Here is a 15,266-nt window from a genome sequence, read left to right on the forward strand (position 1 = left end):
CAGCCTAACGTGCACTACAGGAGTAGCACCAAGGTGCATCTAAGGCTTCAGGAGACAGTGTTGAGGCCTCCTTCATCCAGTTCTTTCACCAATGTATCCCTATCCCAATTCCAAATTCTCACGATCCCTCATTCACATCTGGAAGCATATGAATGAACACTTTATCCCAGTGGCTCATAATTAGGGTTACATAGATTCTAATCAATTCCAGAGATTCTAATTTGTAGGTTTAGGGTAAAGGTATGCAGTGGAGAGGGATATAAGGGTAATATATTTTGTTGAAACACTCCCAATTACATCTTTGGTTAAGAATCTTTCTTTAAAGCAATCAATATATTTCTGAGGCAGGGGTAATCATTGTTTATAGCCCAAGATACAAGTAAGCAGAAGTATGGAGAAAAACCTTGTGAACCAGAATGGTAGAAAGGAAAATGATTTATCTAAAGATGGAAGAATATCATAGAATCTATGGCAGCAGTTCTTAACTAAACTTTCTGGGGCTCACTGACGCCTTTGAAACTCTAATGAAAGTCATGGACTACCTTCCCAGAGAAATGTACATATGAATAATCACACTAATCTTTACATATAATTCCTGTGGTTCATAAACTTTACCCTGAAATCCATCCATGGATCCAAAGTTAAGACCCTATAAGTGTTGGGACATACAATGTTACAGGTTTGTGGATATTAAATACACATAAAATATAAAATCTAATTTCCCAGATCCTGACAGTAATAAAATGAAGGCTGTAGGGTCTTCATTTACACTGTGGGACAATTCCTACCCCAACCTCTACTTCTTCATTGACCTCTGGCTGGGGACTAATCTACTTTTCCTTTTGTAAATATATTTATTGATGGCATTATAACTTTATATTTAAAGCACTCTGATATAAATAATTATAGATTTTGGAAATAGGGGCCACCTGAATATCTTTTAATCAAAGAGAACCTGGGAAAGTTGGCAAACCCAAGCCTACAAAGGTTCTATCAATCATTCAGTTTAAGGTATGCTGACAACCTCTTTTTGTGAAGGATCAGAGGAGGCATGCTTCAAGCAAAAATAAATAAATAAATAAATAAATAAATAAATGTTTTAAAAAAAAGAGGAACATGGTTTTAAGCCAACAAGGCTTATTTAGAGCAAAGAGACAGGCCCCCAAAATACTTACCAATGAGGTTATACACCTGATACTAAGATTACAAACAAGAAAAAAAAAAAAGCTGTAAGCTGAATTCACTCAAACATAGAATTAGCCTTAATATTTGGCTAGTGGTTTGATTCAGGCAAATCAAAGAGGTCAGACAGAAACATAAGTGGGAGAAGGGGAGAAGGGCTAGAGGGGCTCAGAACCATAAACACTACAGGAGAGAGGTAAAAGGGGCAATGGCAAAGTGAGTGTAGGATAATCTGAATTTCAGGGGGAGAATTCTTAGTGTTAGGAAGGAAAGTTTCTTCAGCATTCAGGGTGCCACAGAAAGGCAAAATTCAATAAGTATTTAGTACCCCAATACTGAAGTATGCATCTACTTAAGTCCTATCCAAGTAAAATAGTGAAAGGTGTGTTTGATTTTAGTTATTCCCTGGAGACAGGATGAATAAGGAAAGGATTTTCCATCAGTGGTGTCTCCAGCCCTTACCTCCCTTCTGATTACTACTGATATCTCCCTCCCCTTATAATTACCCTAAAAATCCTTGTGGCCCCCATTGTTCATAGGATAATTAGTGATAGGCTAAAGATAATGAAGAACAGGTGGGGAAAAGCAGCACCTCAACTTGTACTAAGAACAGACAACTTGAGAGAAAGGACATCTAGAGAGTAGTAGCAGATTCTGGTTTCCTCCTCCCAACTTTTCTATACATTCAAGTTTCCTCCCAAGTCATCTTCACTTGAGGATGCTGTAGAGACCAAATGAGGATCTGAGGAGATTGAAGTCTTCATCTTTTCTTCCCCGAAGGACTCTCTGGACCACTCTCTTTGGAGCCTCCCCAATGAGATAGAAGGGGCGTGGAGGGCAGAGGTGACAGACACAGCACACATATCCTCCCTTCACCTTAGAAGAGGCAGATGTGACTGCTTCCCTGACTCGTTATTCCTGGTCTTTCAACCCTCATTTTCACTTCCCTCCAGGGAGAGGTCTCTCACTCACCAATTCCCCCACCCCTCTTGGCCTTTGTCTAGGTAGTTCCAAAAGGATTACTTACACCAAGGGGGCTTCTCAGAGCGTTGCTGAAGTTGTATGGTAGGTGAATGAAGAGTACGGGGTGGGGAAAATGGGCTATCTGAGGCCTGGTTGCTGTGCATAGACTCAAAGAGGGCTGGATAGGTGGGGGAGAGAAAGGGAAGGAAAAAAAAGTACATGAAGAAGAATCCAAGACCCACAGTTCTCAACATAAGTCAACCAGCTTATATTTCCTCAGGCTGGAAAGAAACATCCTTCACATAATTTTTAATATTTTAAACTTTATATTACGAATATTTTCAAGTATATTTTTTAAAAGTCATTGAAAAACTAGTACAATCAATACTGATACACTCATCTCCTATATTTAACACATTAGCTCATGTCAACACATTGCCATAGTTGTTTCATCTATTTCTTCATGCTGAAGTTCTCTAAAATAAATGACAGACATCATGAAACATTTCACCTCTAAATACTTTAACATGCATTTCTAAAATATAAGGAATTTCTCCTATATAGACATATACTACTAATAAACCTAACAAAATTAAAAATAATACCTGAATATCATGTAACACCTAATTCATATTCAAATTTCCCCCAATTATTTGAAAAATGTCTTTTTATAAAGCCTGAGAATATAGCAAATGTTCTTTTTCACTCATGACCAAAAAAAAAAAAAATACCATTTAAAACAGACACTGGTTTCAGGGTCTTCTGGACGATTATCTTGCCAAGAAATTTCAGTTTACAGGTAAAAACATGGATAACTTACGTGCTTTTGTTTTAAAGTCTTTGAATAATTTTTTAGTAGTTAACATTTAAGATTTTATTTATTTATTTTTAGAGAGGTAAGGGAAGGAGAAAGAGAGAGAGAGAGACATCAATGTGCAGTTGCTGGGGGCTGTGGCCTGCAACCCAGGCATGTGCCCTGACTGGGAATCGAACCTGCGATGCTTTGGTTCGCAGCCTGCGCTCAATCCACTGAGTTATGCCAGCCAGGGCTTGAATAATTTTTTCAATTATATTGGTCTGCAAAAAAAGGACTCAAAAGAGGGGGACATAAAATGAATCTGAAGCCACTGTTCAAAATATTAGGTATTTTTAAAATTTAAAGTCAGCTTATAAATACAAAGTATCATATGCAAAGAATGTGTGGTGAACTTAGACATACTTCCCTCTCCATCAAAGTCTGATACAAATGAAAGAAAAATAGTGTATTAGTTTCAGAGTTAACACAGGGAAATGTTAATATTTGAGTTATCTGATGAGACTGTTGGTACTAGTTGGGAAGTATTCTGCTTTAAAGTGTTATGTATTAAAACATTTTAAGAATAGTATGTGTTAAATGATAAATGTAAAATATTTTACTTTTGAAATGGTTCTCAGTAAATTATTACTTTAGTCTCTGGGCACTTAAACTTGTGGTACAAACAAAGGAAATACCTACTTAATAAAGTACGGTAGATGTTATGTTTAAAAAAAATCCTCATTATTCACCTCAAGTGTCTACATTTGACTTTTTGTTCTTTAAGGAACCACAGTACTTTTCTTTTAAAGTCTTGAGTTTCTTTGAATATGTTTTTCATTGTTCTGAAAATTTTGTAATTAAGCAGCCAGGAACATACAACGCTTTAACTGCAGATTGTGAACAGCTCCTTGTGTAAAACTACTTAATAAATTAGATTTTTAAAAAATGTCTTTTCTACTAAGATCTAAACATGAACCATGCATTGTATTTGGTTATGTCTCCAAAATCTCTTGTAATTTAGGACAGTGCCCTCCTCCCCATTAATTTTTTTCATAGTGGCTTTTTGAAAAGAACGGTCAGTCATTTCACACAATGGCATTTCTCACATTCTGAATTCATCTGATTGCTTCTTCATAAAATCATTTAACTTGTATCACTATCCATTTTATCTCCTATAAACTGGAAATTAGCTATAAGAGGCTACATTAGATTATTCAGTTAAATAACTTTGGCAAGAATACCTGAAGAAGTGATCCTGTGTACTTTATATTATATTATATTGGAGGCACATAATGTCTCATTGTCCCACTGAGTAATGCTAAATTTATCAACTGGCCTAAAGTGTTGCCCATAAAATCCCCCATTGTAAAGTTTTCCCTTTCTAATGAGAGGTGATCCTTTGACACCATGCAAGCCCACCAACATTTCAACTAACTGTGTTAGTATCCATTGATGATCTGTAATTATTTTATTAGGGGCGTCAAGTGATGATTTTCTAATTCTATCAATTTATTAGCTTTTTTTTTCTATACAGAAATTTTATTAGCTGGCATAGTATCTTTAAAGAAGGGCTTTTCCTCTTTTTTAATAAAAAAATATTGTATTTATTCATTTTTAGAGAGAGGGAAAGGGAGGGAGAAAGAGAGGGAAAGAAACATTGATTGTTGTCTCTTGTACCCCAATTGGGGACTGAACCTACAACCCAGGCATATGCTCTGACAAGGAATTGAACCAGTAACCTTTCAGGTTGCAGGACAATGCCTAACCAAGTGAGCCACTCCAGCCAGAGCAAAGCTTTCACTCTTCAACTGGGGCTATTTAGTTACACTGAACTGTAGTTGTTACTAAAAAGGATGTGCTTATTTCCCTTTAATTAGTTTTTAAAGAAAAGAGTTGTTGAACAGTGTTCTCCAATAGTGACAGATAATAATTATTTTATTTTGTTTTTGTAAGATTCATTATGAATTTGCAGATTTTTATATATTCAGTGCACTTTAACTAATTACAATAAATTGTTCTTTTTAATGCTAAAATATTCCAGTTCTCGTCAGTGGGAGCTTCCTCAGGATTGATTGCTTCCGTGCTTTTGTTACATGTCCCAGAATCCCTTGTGCCTTCGTTGCCCTAGACCATGCATTCTCAACAAAATTAATTATTGGTGAGGGTGAAAAAATTCTTAGATATGCAATTGGTTTGTATCCATCATATGGCCACAATACATAAATAAATATACAGTATATCTATGGTATTAAAATTTTGTGCAGTGGGGGGTGATTAGGGAAAAAATGCCTATAGAGGCTCAGGGTTGGGGAGTGTGTGATTTCTTTTATTAAAGGTGAAAAAATATGCACTAGACCAAGAATCAGTCATTTTCCCATGGAATCCTGGTAGTAGGGAATGGTATGTAGAGGCCAAAATCTATGTGCTAAGGGAGCTCATTGCTACTACTGCTAATGCCTAATGTTAGAAACAGCACTTTTAAAAAAACTGAATTCATATTGCTAGTTTCTGTTCAAATTTAAAATCACAGCATTTTTAGGCCCAGGCCAGGTAGCTCAATTGGTGAGAGCATTGTTCCAAAAGGCCAAAGTTGTGGGTTTGATTCCCATTCAGGGCACATACAAGAATCAACCAAGGAATGCATAAATACATGGAACAACAAATCAGTGTTCTCTCTCTCTCTCCCTCCTCACCCCAAAATCAATAAATTAAAAAAATAAGAATAAAATAAAATTACAGTATTTTAAAAATCTTTTGAATTTATACTCATATCTATCTTACTTTGAAAACCCTGGTTCCCAATAGAAACATAGTCACTTATCTTATTTGCATTACTTATTTGTTTACATAAAAAGATGCAATGCTGCCATTTGCAACAACATGGATGGGTCATGAGAATATCATGCTAAGTGAAATAAGTCAGAGACAAAAGTCAAGAACCATATAATTTCACTCATATGTGGGACATAAAACTGAAAGCAACAAATGAACAAACAAGAAAACCAACCAACCAAAAACTCGTACACAGAGACAACAGTATGGTGGTTACCAGAGGGAAGGGGAGCTGTGGGAGTAGTTAAAGGTAAAGGGGGGTCAAATATACAATGATAAAAAAAAAAGATTTCACTTTGGGTGGTAAACACACAATGAAATATATAGATAATGTATTATAGAATTGTACACTTGAAACCTATATAATTTTATTAACCAATGTCACCCCAATAAATCAGTTAAAAAAAGAATCTGTATTCTACTGTTAGATGGAATGCTCTATGTCTGTTAGGTTTACTTGGCTTATGGTGTTGTTCAAGTTCTCTGTTTCCATACTAATCTCTGTCTAGCTGTTTATCTATTACTGAGAGTGGAGTATTGAAGTCTCCAACTATTCACTATTGTAGAACTGTCTATTTCTCCCTTCAGTTCTGTCATTGTTTGCTTCAAATATTTTGTGGCTCTGTTGTTTGGTGAGTATATGTTTATAATCATTCTATTTTCTTGATGAATTGACTTTTATCAATATATAATGACCTTCTCTGTCTCTTGAAAAAAGTTTGACTTAAAGACTATTTAATCTGACATTAGTAAACTCCAGCTCTCATTGGTTCTTGTTTGCATGGACTAGATCCTTTTACTTTCAACCTATTTGTGTCTTTGGTTTTAAAGTGAGTCTCTTGTAACATATAGTTGGGTAATTAAAAAAAAAATCTATTCTGGCCCTGGCTGGCGTAGCTCAGTGGATTGAGCGCGGGCTGTGAACCAAAGTGTCTCAGGTTCGATTCCCAGCCAGGCTACATGCTTGGGTTGCAGGCCATAACCCCCAGCAACCGCACATTGATGTTTCTTTCTCTTCTCTTCTCTTCTCTTCTCTCCTCTCCTCTCCTCTCCTCTCCTCTCCTCTCCTCTCCTCTCCTCTCCTCTCCTCTCCTCTCCTCTCCTCTCCTCTCCTCTCCTCTCCTCCCCTCCCCTCCCCTCCTCTCCCTCTCCCCCTTTCTCTCCCCCCCCCCTCTCCCCTTCCCTCTCTAAAAGTGAATAAATTAAAAAAAACTCTATTCTGCTAATCTCTGCCTTTTGCTTGGAGAGTTTTATTCATTTACATTTAAAACAACTACTGATGAGAAAGGGCTTATTTCTGCCATTTTCCTATGTTCTCTGTATGTCATACAACACAGGTGGCAAACACAAGGCCCGCAGGCCGAATCCAGCCCTCCACCTTGTTTTCTCCTGCGCAGCACCTTGTTTCTACCCGGTGGCAGTGCCGAGCTCTCACTTAACTGTTAAGTAGTTACATTTATACGACCCTAACATTACATTCAGCCCTTTGAAGGCAATCTCAAGGCTGATGTGGCCCCCGGTGAAAATGAGTTTGACACCCCTGCCATACAACGTTTTCATTCCTCATTTCCTTCATTACTACCACCTGTTGTGTTTAACTGATTTTTTTTTTTTGTAGTGAACCATTTGGATTCCCTCCTCATCTGTTTCTGTATATGTTTTAGGTATTTCCCCATTGGTTACCATGGGGATTACACTTAACATCATAAATTTATATTAATCTTATTTGAATCAATAGCAATCTAGCTTTAATAACATACAAAAACTCTGCTCCTATTAGGCTCAGTCCTCTCCTTATGTTGTTATTGTCTCAAATTATATCTTTATACATTATATGCTAATTGACACAGACAGTGATTGTTTTGTTGATTTGTGTATTAATTCATACATGAAACAAAAAGAAGAGCTGCAAATAAAAAAATACTATAATGCTGGCTTTTATATTCACCAATGTAATTAACTTTATCAGAGTTCTTTATTTTTTGGTGTGGCTTCAAGTTACTGTCTAGTGTTCTTTCATTTCAACCTAAAAGCCTCCTTTTAGGGCAGGTCAACCAGTGACAAACTCTCTCAATTTCTGTTTATCTGGGAATTCCTTAATTTATCCTTCATTTTTGAAGAGCTTTGCCAATTCTTGGTTGATAGGTTTTTTTTTCTTTTGGCACTTTAATACATCATCCCATTGCTCTCTGGACTCTACAGTTTCTGATGAGAAATGTGTTGTAAATCTTATGAAAGATCACTTCTATGTGGCAAGTTACTTTTCTTTTGCTACTTTCAACATTTTCTCTGTCTTTGTATTTTGACAATTTGAGTGTAATGTGTCCCAGTGTAGATCTCTTTGCACTTATCTTTCAACTATTTGGTTGTAAAGATTTATGTCTTTACCAAATTTGAGAATTTTTCAGCCATTATTTCTTCAATTATATTTTTTACCTCTTTCCCTCTCTCTTCTCCTCCTAGGGTTCTCATTATGCATATGTTGGCATGTTAATGATGTCTGACAAATCTCTTTGGCTTTATTCATTTTTCCTCATTCTTTTTTTATTTCTCCTCTTCAGACTGGATATTTTTCAAAGGACCCAGCTTTAAGTTTGCTAATTCTTTCTTCTGCCTGCAAATCTTCTAAGAAATCCTCTGGTAAATTTTTCATTTCTGTTATATTTTCAGCCCCAGGTTTTGTTTGGTTTCTTTTTTATTTTTTCTGTCTCTTTAATGGTATCCCCTGTTTGTTGAGACATCGTTCTTCTGATATTTTTTAGTTCTTTGTCTCTGGTTTCTTTTCCTCATTTAAAATATTTGTCTCGCCCTGGCTGGCATAGCTCAGTGGATTGAACGTGGGCTGCGAACCAAAGCATCGCAGGTTCAATTCCCAGTCAGGGCACATGCCTGGGTTGCAGGCCACGGCCCCCAGCAACCACACATTGATGTCTGTCTGTCTGTCTCCGCGCTCTCTCTCTTTCTCCCTCCCTTCCCTCTCTAAAAATAAATAAATAAAATCTTAAAAAAATATTTTTCTAGTAAGTCTAATGTCTGTGTTTCCTTAAGGACCATTTCTGTTAATTTCTTCTGTGAATGGACCACATTGTCTTCTTTGCATATTTTAATAATTTTTTGGTTGAAAATTGGACATTTTGAGTATTTTAATGTATTAACTCTGAAAATCAGACTAGCCTGTCTTCCTCAAGGTTTGTCTTTGTTGTTTGCTATGGCCTGTAGCTGTTTGTTTAGTGATTTTCCTAAACTATTTTTGTAAATTTTGTCTTCTTTATCATGTGTGGTCTGTGAAGTCTTATTCCTTTAGTTTATGTTCAGCAAGTGTTTTCTTTGAATGTGCCAGGCACCAAAAAGGGGAGAAGGAGGGAAGGGAGCAGAAAGAAGGGGAAGGGAGAGGAACTCTTACAGTCTTTGCCAATTGGTCTATGTTCAGGTACTCCTTCAACACTTAGGCAGGCTGTTTACAACACCACCTTATCCTTCACTCCTTGCTTGTGCCCAGTCTAGAATTCAGCCAGAGGTAAAAGCTTTGTGTCTTCTCATGTCTTTTCGTGCTCATGTGTCCTTCCCTAGGCATGCACATAGCTTTTTAAATTTCCCAGTATATGTGGGTGGGCTTGAATGCCTAACTTCCTAAAGAAACTCTCTGCCTAAGTTTTCCTCCCAGGCTTTCAGGATGCCTATTGTTTGCCTTAACTATATATATTTTTCCCCAGACAGCATATTGTTCATTTATCTTACAATGTTTTCAAGAAATACCCTCTGCATAGCTACATTTATACACTGGGTGAGTTCCAAGTTAGATGAAACAAAGGTAAGCACCCTGTGTCAGTCTTTCAGGCAGCCCCCACATAAATTAGAACAAACACAGTTCTTTGAGATAAGGTCTGTTCTGTTCTCTCTGGAACCAGGGTCCCACGCTGACAATATAGAGTTGCCATCTTCAAGACTGCTGCCAAGGTGGGGAGATGGGTGGGAAGTCAAGTAAAAATACTAGAAAGCTTCCTGCTACTTTTAGGTTACTTCCTTTTTGATCCAGTATTTTCCTGGGTGTTACAAACCTTTTACTATTTTCCAGAGTTCTGACAAAGTTGATTCTGTCAGGTTTTTCTGGATTTTTTGGCATTCCTTCAAAAAGACAAGCCCTTGGAGCTACCTACTGTATGGTTTAATTTTTACATTCAGCTCTCTGATCTACATGGAGTTTATATTGGCATATTGCATGAAGTATGGATTCAGTGTTAATTTTTGTTAAATAACTATTTAGTTGTCCCAACTCCATTTATTAAAAAATCTGTCTTATGGGAGGGAATTGGGGAGGGTTGGGGGGGTGGGTTGGATTGGGAGTAAAAGGGAGAAAACTGTACTTGAACAATGATAAAAAAATAAATACATAAAAGTGCAAAATTAAAAGAAAAAAGAAAAGCAAAAATAACATCAGAGTAACCTTATATTACCACATTTAGATTTCCTAGCACCTTTCCTATTAGGATAGAGGGTTGCCTTGCCCCCAGTGTGCAGGATAGTTTAGAATGTCATATTAGTAAATCTGATATTTATAAAATGATTTTAAAAATACAAATTGGTAAATAAGCAAATAAAATCTCTTTATCAGGAAAAAAAACAAACAAAAAGAAAGCCATCAATATGTTGATTGGGATAACACTAAATTTATAAATTTACTTGGGAAAGAGTGATATTTCTATGATTTGAGTTGGCTTATGCAATTAAACATTTTTTCAAGTCTACTTTTATATATTATTGGAATACCTATCTTTTTAATTGGTTATTCATGTTCTAGGAAGCACGGGAGTGAGGCAGAGATAGGAGTACAAGACAAGAGTATTCTCCATACCTGCAGGCGCCTGTGCTTGGGATTCAGTGTGGCGCTGGCAGACTCTACTCAAGAATTCACTCACTTGACGCAGGGAGAGGGCATTATGCAGTGTTTCTAGGGGGTAGACGGTAGGCACCATGGAGCACCCTTCAAATCCTGTTAGAAAAGAGATGGGCAAAGTCAATATTACTCCTGCCAGATACTGGCCAAGGAAGCATGGAGAGTCCCTGAGAGCCACCGGGAGAGTCCGTGGCTTATGGAGTGTGGGGTATCCAAGATTCTTAGGAAAGGGAACTCTTTAGAGCCCCCAAAGAAATCTATTTCTGTCACCTCCAGACTTCCTAAAAAGTCTACCTGCCAAGGCCTCCAGGTGAATCAAATCACCTCTCATCCTACCTATGGAGAGCCTGCAATGTCCCATGGAAAATTCAACAGAATCCCAATAGGGTAAGCACCTACATTGCTGTTGCATTTTCTGGAGGAATAAACCAAAGGTCCATAGGTAAGGGGTGAAACTGTAGGTGTAAATGAGGTTAGGGAGGTCATATGGAGCTGGGAAGAAACAGCAGATTTCAAGGATCATGTATAAGAGAACCAGATTAAGGAGGAGAGCATGTAATCTGAGAAGGGGTTCGTGCAGATATAGGATATGGGTAGAAAGGCTAGAATATTTGGAAGCAAGCTGGAGGGCATGCAATACATATGGAGCTCAGCCCAGGAAAATCACATGCATGAACAGGCTGGGGGATGGAAGTTCTTTCTTGGTTATTTCCATCACATCAAATGTCCTCCCTTCTGCCCTCAATGGAAGACCCCAGACTTGCTAGGATTTCCTTATTCCATCAGGAAAACAGGCAAACACCCTAGAAGAAACAATAAACACTGATTCTCTGCTCTGAACCCAATAATTCCAATGTGGTCCACCGCTAGGGTAAAAGGTTAAACTAAATGTGTAACCCTAATCCTAGGACCTATTGAAAAGAAAGAAAGAAAAAAACTTCCTGTTGGAGAATCAAGAAGCACACATCCCAACCACTTTTTCAGTCTCCAATCTTTCCTATGCCTCCCCTACATCTCCTTCAGGGGACTAAGGGTAGGCAGGACAGCAATATCTATGCAAGACATAGCCTCCTATTCACCAAGGACTAAAAATTCCAAAGAATTATACCTCATCGTTGTCTAACTTCTGGCCCTTGTTTGCTTCAAGGATTCATTTGAGACCTCTGTGCTTCAATTTCTCCATGTACTCTAGTGGCAGGAGAGCAAGAGAGGTACAGTCTCTAGCTCCTCAGAGTAGATAGAAAAATGCCTGAATTTGAAGATGGTGGTAGCATAAGGTTATAGAGATAAAAATATATTCCAGGGCAAGAGACTACTCTTGTACTTAATAGAACTGGGAATGCGTAGCATTAGGAGGCAGTGAGGAAGGAGGAGCAGCCAATGCTACAGCTACCAGGCACTCTGGCACCAATCCCATCCAAGCAACTAAGTGCAAATCACATAACCTCAGGGTAAATAGGAGAAAGGAACAGGTGGGCTCTCCTGCCAAAAGTGCAATAAGCAAAGCAGTCAGTCCCAGCCAGGGTAGTGGCAGCAGCCAGCTTGGTGGTAAGGGGTTACCGTAGAGGCACTCGGGGTCATCCTGGCCTGAGCGCAGCCAGTTCCGGAAGAGGCGCAGGTGGTAGGAGCACTGGTGCAGGTGATGCGCCAGCGTGGCATCCAAGGAGACTGGCCGGCCCCCTGGGCAGTCAGAGGAAAAACGGCGCAGCAACCGGACCACAGGGTGCTGGTCATCCAGCAGCTCTGGAGGGGTTGGGGGGTACCACAGCAGGGAGCACAAGATAAAGAAAGAGAAGAGGGAGAGACAATGAGGGGCGCACTGACTGGCACAAGCATTACTGGGAAATGTAGCCACTCAGCTCCAAGGTGAGCTAAGAGAGAAGCAGAGATGGTCAGAGCCCCTGGGCATCTCTTGCAGGAAAGAAGAGTGTTGGCATCACACAGTGAGTCTAAAAGAAGGGGGTAGTGAGACTTCATCATACAGCAAGACCCTCCCCTTTCTCAGTGAGCATAATTCAGTCAGTGTTTACAGACAGAAGTCACATCATTCTGCATGGGGGGTAAGCAGGCTTGGGAGTTCTGTGGGAGGCTTGAGGTGAGATCTGGTACCCCTGATTGTTCTTGGGCAAACTCTGGGTAGGGCCTACTTCTCAGTCTAATGTATTTATGAGATTGGACTAGAGATAAAAAGATTCAAAGTCTCTCAGAGAAGAAGGTCAAGAATGGTATAGGATATCAAGGTAAAGTCTGAAGTTAAAAAGGCTGATAAAGGTTCAGGCCAGGCCCTCTAGACCAGACTCTAAGATAACTACAGACAGGGCTGGTGTTAGCTGGCATGGGAGATCAGAAGGAAACCAGGTGTAAAACAGAGCATATAAAAAAATGGAATCAATATGTGAAAATGCCATTATTGGTTAATCATCCTTTACCTGTGTTCAAATACACAGATTCAAAAAAATGTTTACATAAATCTCAGGACTTGGGAGACTGTATCCCTTCAAGAAGCCAAAAGTTACATAATTTTATATTTTCTTCCTGATGCCGGTGAGTCTAACTGCACTTTGTTCAGCTGGTCGGTGGAAAAGCTTCAATCCTGAACCACTTATTATTGTTTTAAAAAAGATTTTCTTTATTTTTAGAGAGAGGGAAAGGAGGGCGAAAGAGAGGGAAAGAGACTTCAATTGGTTGCCTCTCGCACACCCCCAGCTGGGGACCTGGCTCACAACCCAGGCACGTGCCCTGACAGGAAATTCAACCAGCAGCAACCTTTCGGTTCTCAGGCCAGTGCTCAATCCACTGAGCCAAACCAGCCAGGGAATGAACCACTTATTATTTTAAATGCTTGGCAAATTTTCTGGATATGTGCAATTCAGCTACAAAAGATCGAAGATAGTGAAAGGCATGTGGAAGGGTGTGTAAAAGGAACAGTAGGGAAAAGATCCTGGGGAAAAGATATGGGGTCTTAAGATCTTATGACAGAATGTTGGTACAGAGAAGGTAGGATCAAGGTAGCTGAGAACGAGTAATCGGAACTCTCAGACCAGAACTGGTTGCATGGGGTGATCCCATCAGACTACAGTTTCCAGAGACCTTAGTTGAATGTCAGGAGAGGTTTCTGCTACACCCAGACACTACCTATACCAATGGTGAGACAGTTGTGAGGGTCCCTAGGAAATAAAGGGCTTGCCAAATCCAACGCGCACACTTTGACTTTCTGGATAAGGGTGAGCCGCAGTCTCTTTTCCACTAGATTAGTTTACTTTAGTGAGTTCATTGTGCGGTTTAGTAATGGGCCATATTTGTATACTTGACAGAGTCATAGGATGTGACCAAAGCTTATCAGAAATAGAGGCAATGATGGGCTGAGAGATGTTTTCCCATCAAAGCAAGGAGATAGCATAGCCTTGACTCCTTTCTAAAGTCAGGTCCAGTTTAACCAGCTGCTGTTTCAAAGCCAGACATCATGGCAAAGAGATGGCGATGATAGGGCAATAGGCTGGCACATGTTGTGAATAATTTGCCACAAGCAATTCAGGAAGCATATCCTATCTGCAATTGCTAGGTCAGTCAAGCAAGATCTGGCCATGGAGTAGAGTGCTCATATTATCCTGATGGTCAAATTAAATCTAGATAATCTTCAGCAGGAGACATAATAGGTCCAAATTTCTCTGACTGCTAACAGGTAGATCCAGATTCTGGTTCTTAAGGACTATAGCCCCCAAACTCAAGTACAAGAAGAACAAAAGCCAGAAGACCCCTGAGGAGGTCTGCAGGGTGTTGGAAGAGACCTTGAATTTGCTCTCCTGCACTATTCCTGAATTTTCCAGGTCTTTCTTCCTCTCTGCCTTTTAGTAGAATTAATTCTTTTTTTTTCTTCAACTGATGAGGCTGCTAACCAAGGCTTCAGGGAACTAAAGATATATAGGTTTGAGGATCTGCTTTATGAATTTGTATCTTTTCTCCTAGAGCCTAAGAACTAGGAGATCTATGATTTGGCTCTGATTTTAGAGGCCCAAGTTCCTGGTACTGTATTCCATAGCCTAAGTAACATGTCTCCTAAGTCCAGGTCCCAGGCAGTGGCACTGCGGTTGGTACATGAGGCTCCACTCTGGAGATGACTGTGACACCTGAAGGCCAGAAGAGCTTGAAGCCAAATGTGAAGGTACAGCCATGCCAGTCTGAACAGAGAGATCCTGTCATGGGCATAAGTGGAAGCTGGGGTGGGGGTATAAACTGAACAAGTATAAGCTAGTCAAGCTCAGAAGATTTCAGCAGTGCCTAGAGGAGGTGTATGGCCCAACAAGGCTAAAATCTAGCAGTTGCCACTGGCTGAGAAGCAGGGGATCAGCACCTGGAGGTTTTCTAACCAGAAAGCCTTACTAATTTTACCTCCCTCACAGAATCTTAGCTCTTGGATGGAAGAAAACTATATAAAACAGAACTAGATTTATCTTGAAGACAAGAGACAATGCAGAAAGAAACTAAAGCTAAAAAGTATAAAACAGGAGGTTAAGTCCTAGGTTCCCCTGCCATACCCTACAAAGAGACTGCGGCCCTTCAATTTTTGGATCCCACATTCAGTTTTTGGTCTGCCACCTT

The 15,266-nt window shown here is 39.3% G+C and overlaps 1 protein-coding gene across 26 annotated transcripts in view; it reads right to left on the reverse strand.

Annotated features, from left to right (window-relative positions):
- Positions 1 to 15,266, reverse strand: part of PPIP5K1 (diphosphoinositol pentakisphosphate kinase 1) — a 39,925-nt gene that overhangs the window by 2,850 nt on the left and 21,809 nt on the right. For 13 of the 26 annotated variants that reach the window (XM_036032389.1, XM_028505425.2, XM_036032367.1 and 10 more), the window contains 3 exons: positions 12,228 to 12,410; positions 10,626 to 10,763; positions 2,210 to 2,323 (listed from right to left, as the gene is read on the reverse strand). In XM_036032389.1, the coding sequence (XP_035888282.1) occupies positions 2,210 to 2,323; positions 10,626 to 10,763; positions 12,228 to 12,410 (435 nt within the window). The remainder of the gene's footprint in view (positions 1 to 2,209; positions 2,324 to 10,625; positions 10,764 to 12,227; positions 12,411 to 15,266) is intronic. The other 13 variants (XM_028505431.2, XM_028505433.2, XM_028505430.2 and 10 more) reach the window with 2 other exon arrangements.

This window comes from Phyllostomus discolor, chromosome 1 (assembly GCF_004126475.2).
Source record: "Phyllostomus discolor isolate MPI-MPIP mPhyDis1 chromosome 1, mPhyDis1.pri.v3, whole genome shotgun sequence".
Taxonomy (NCBI): Eukaryota; Metazoa; Chordata; class Mammalia; order Chiroptera; family Phyllostomidae; genus Phyllostomus; species Phyllostomus discolor.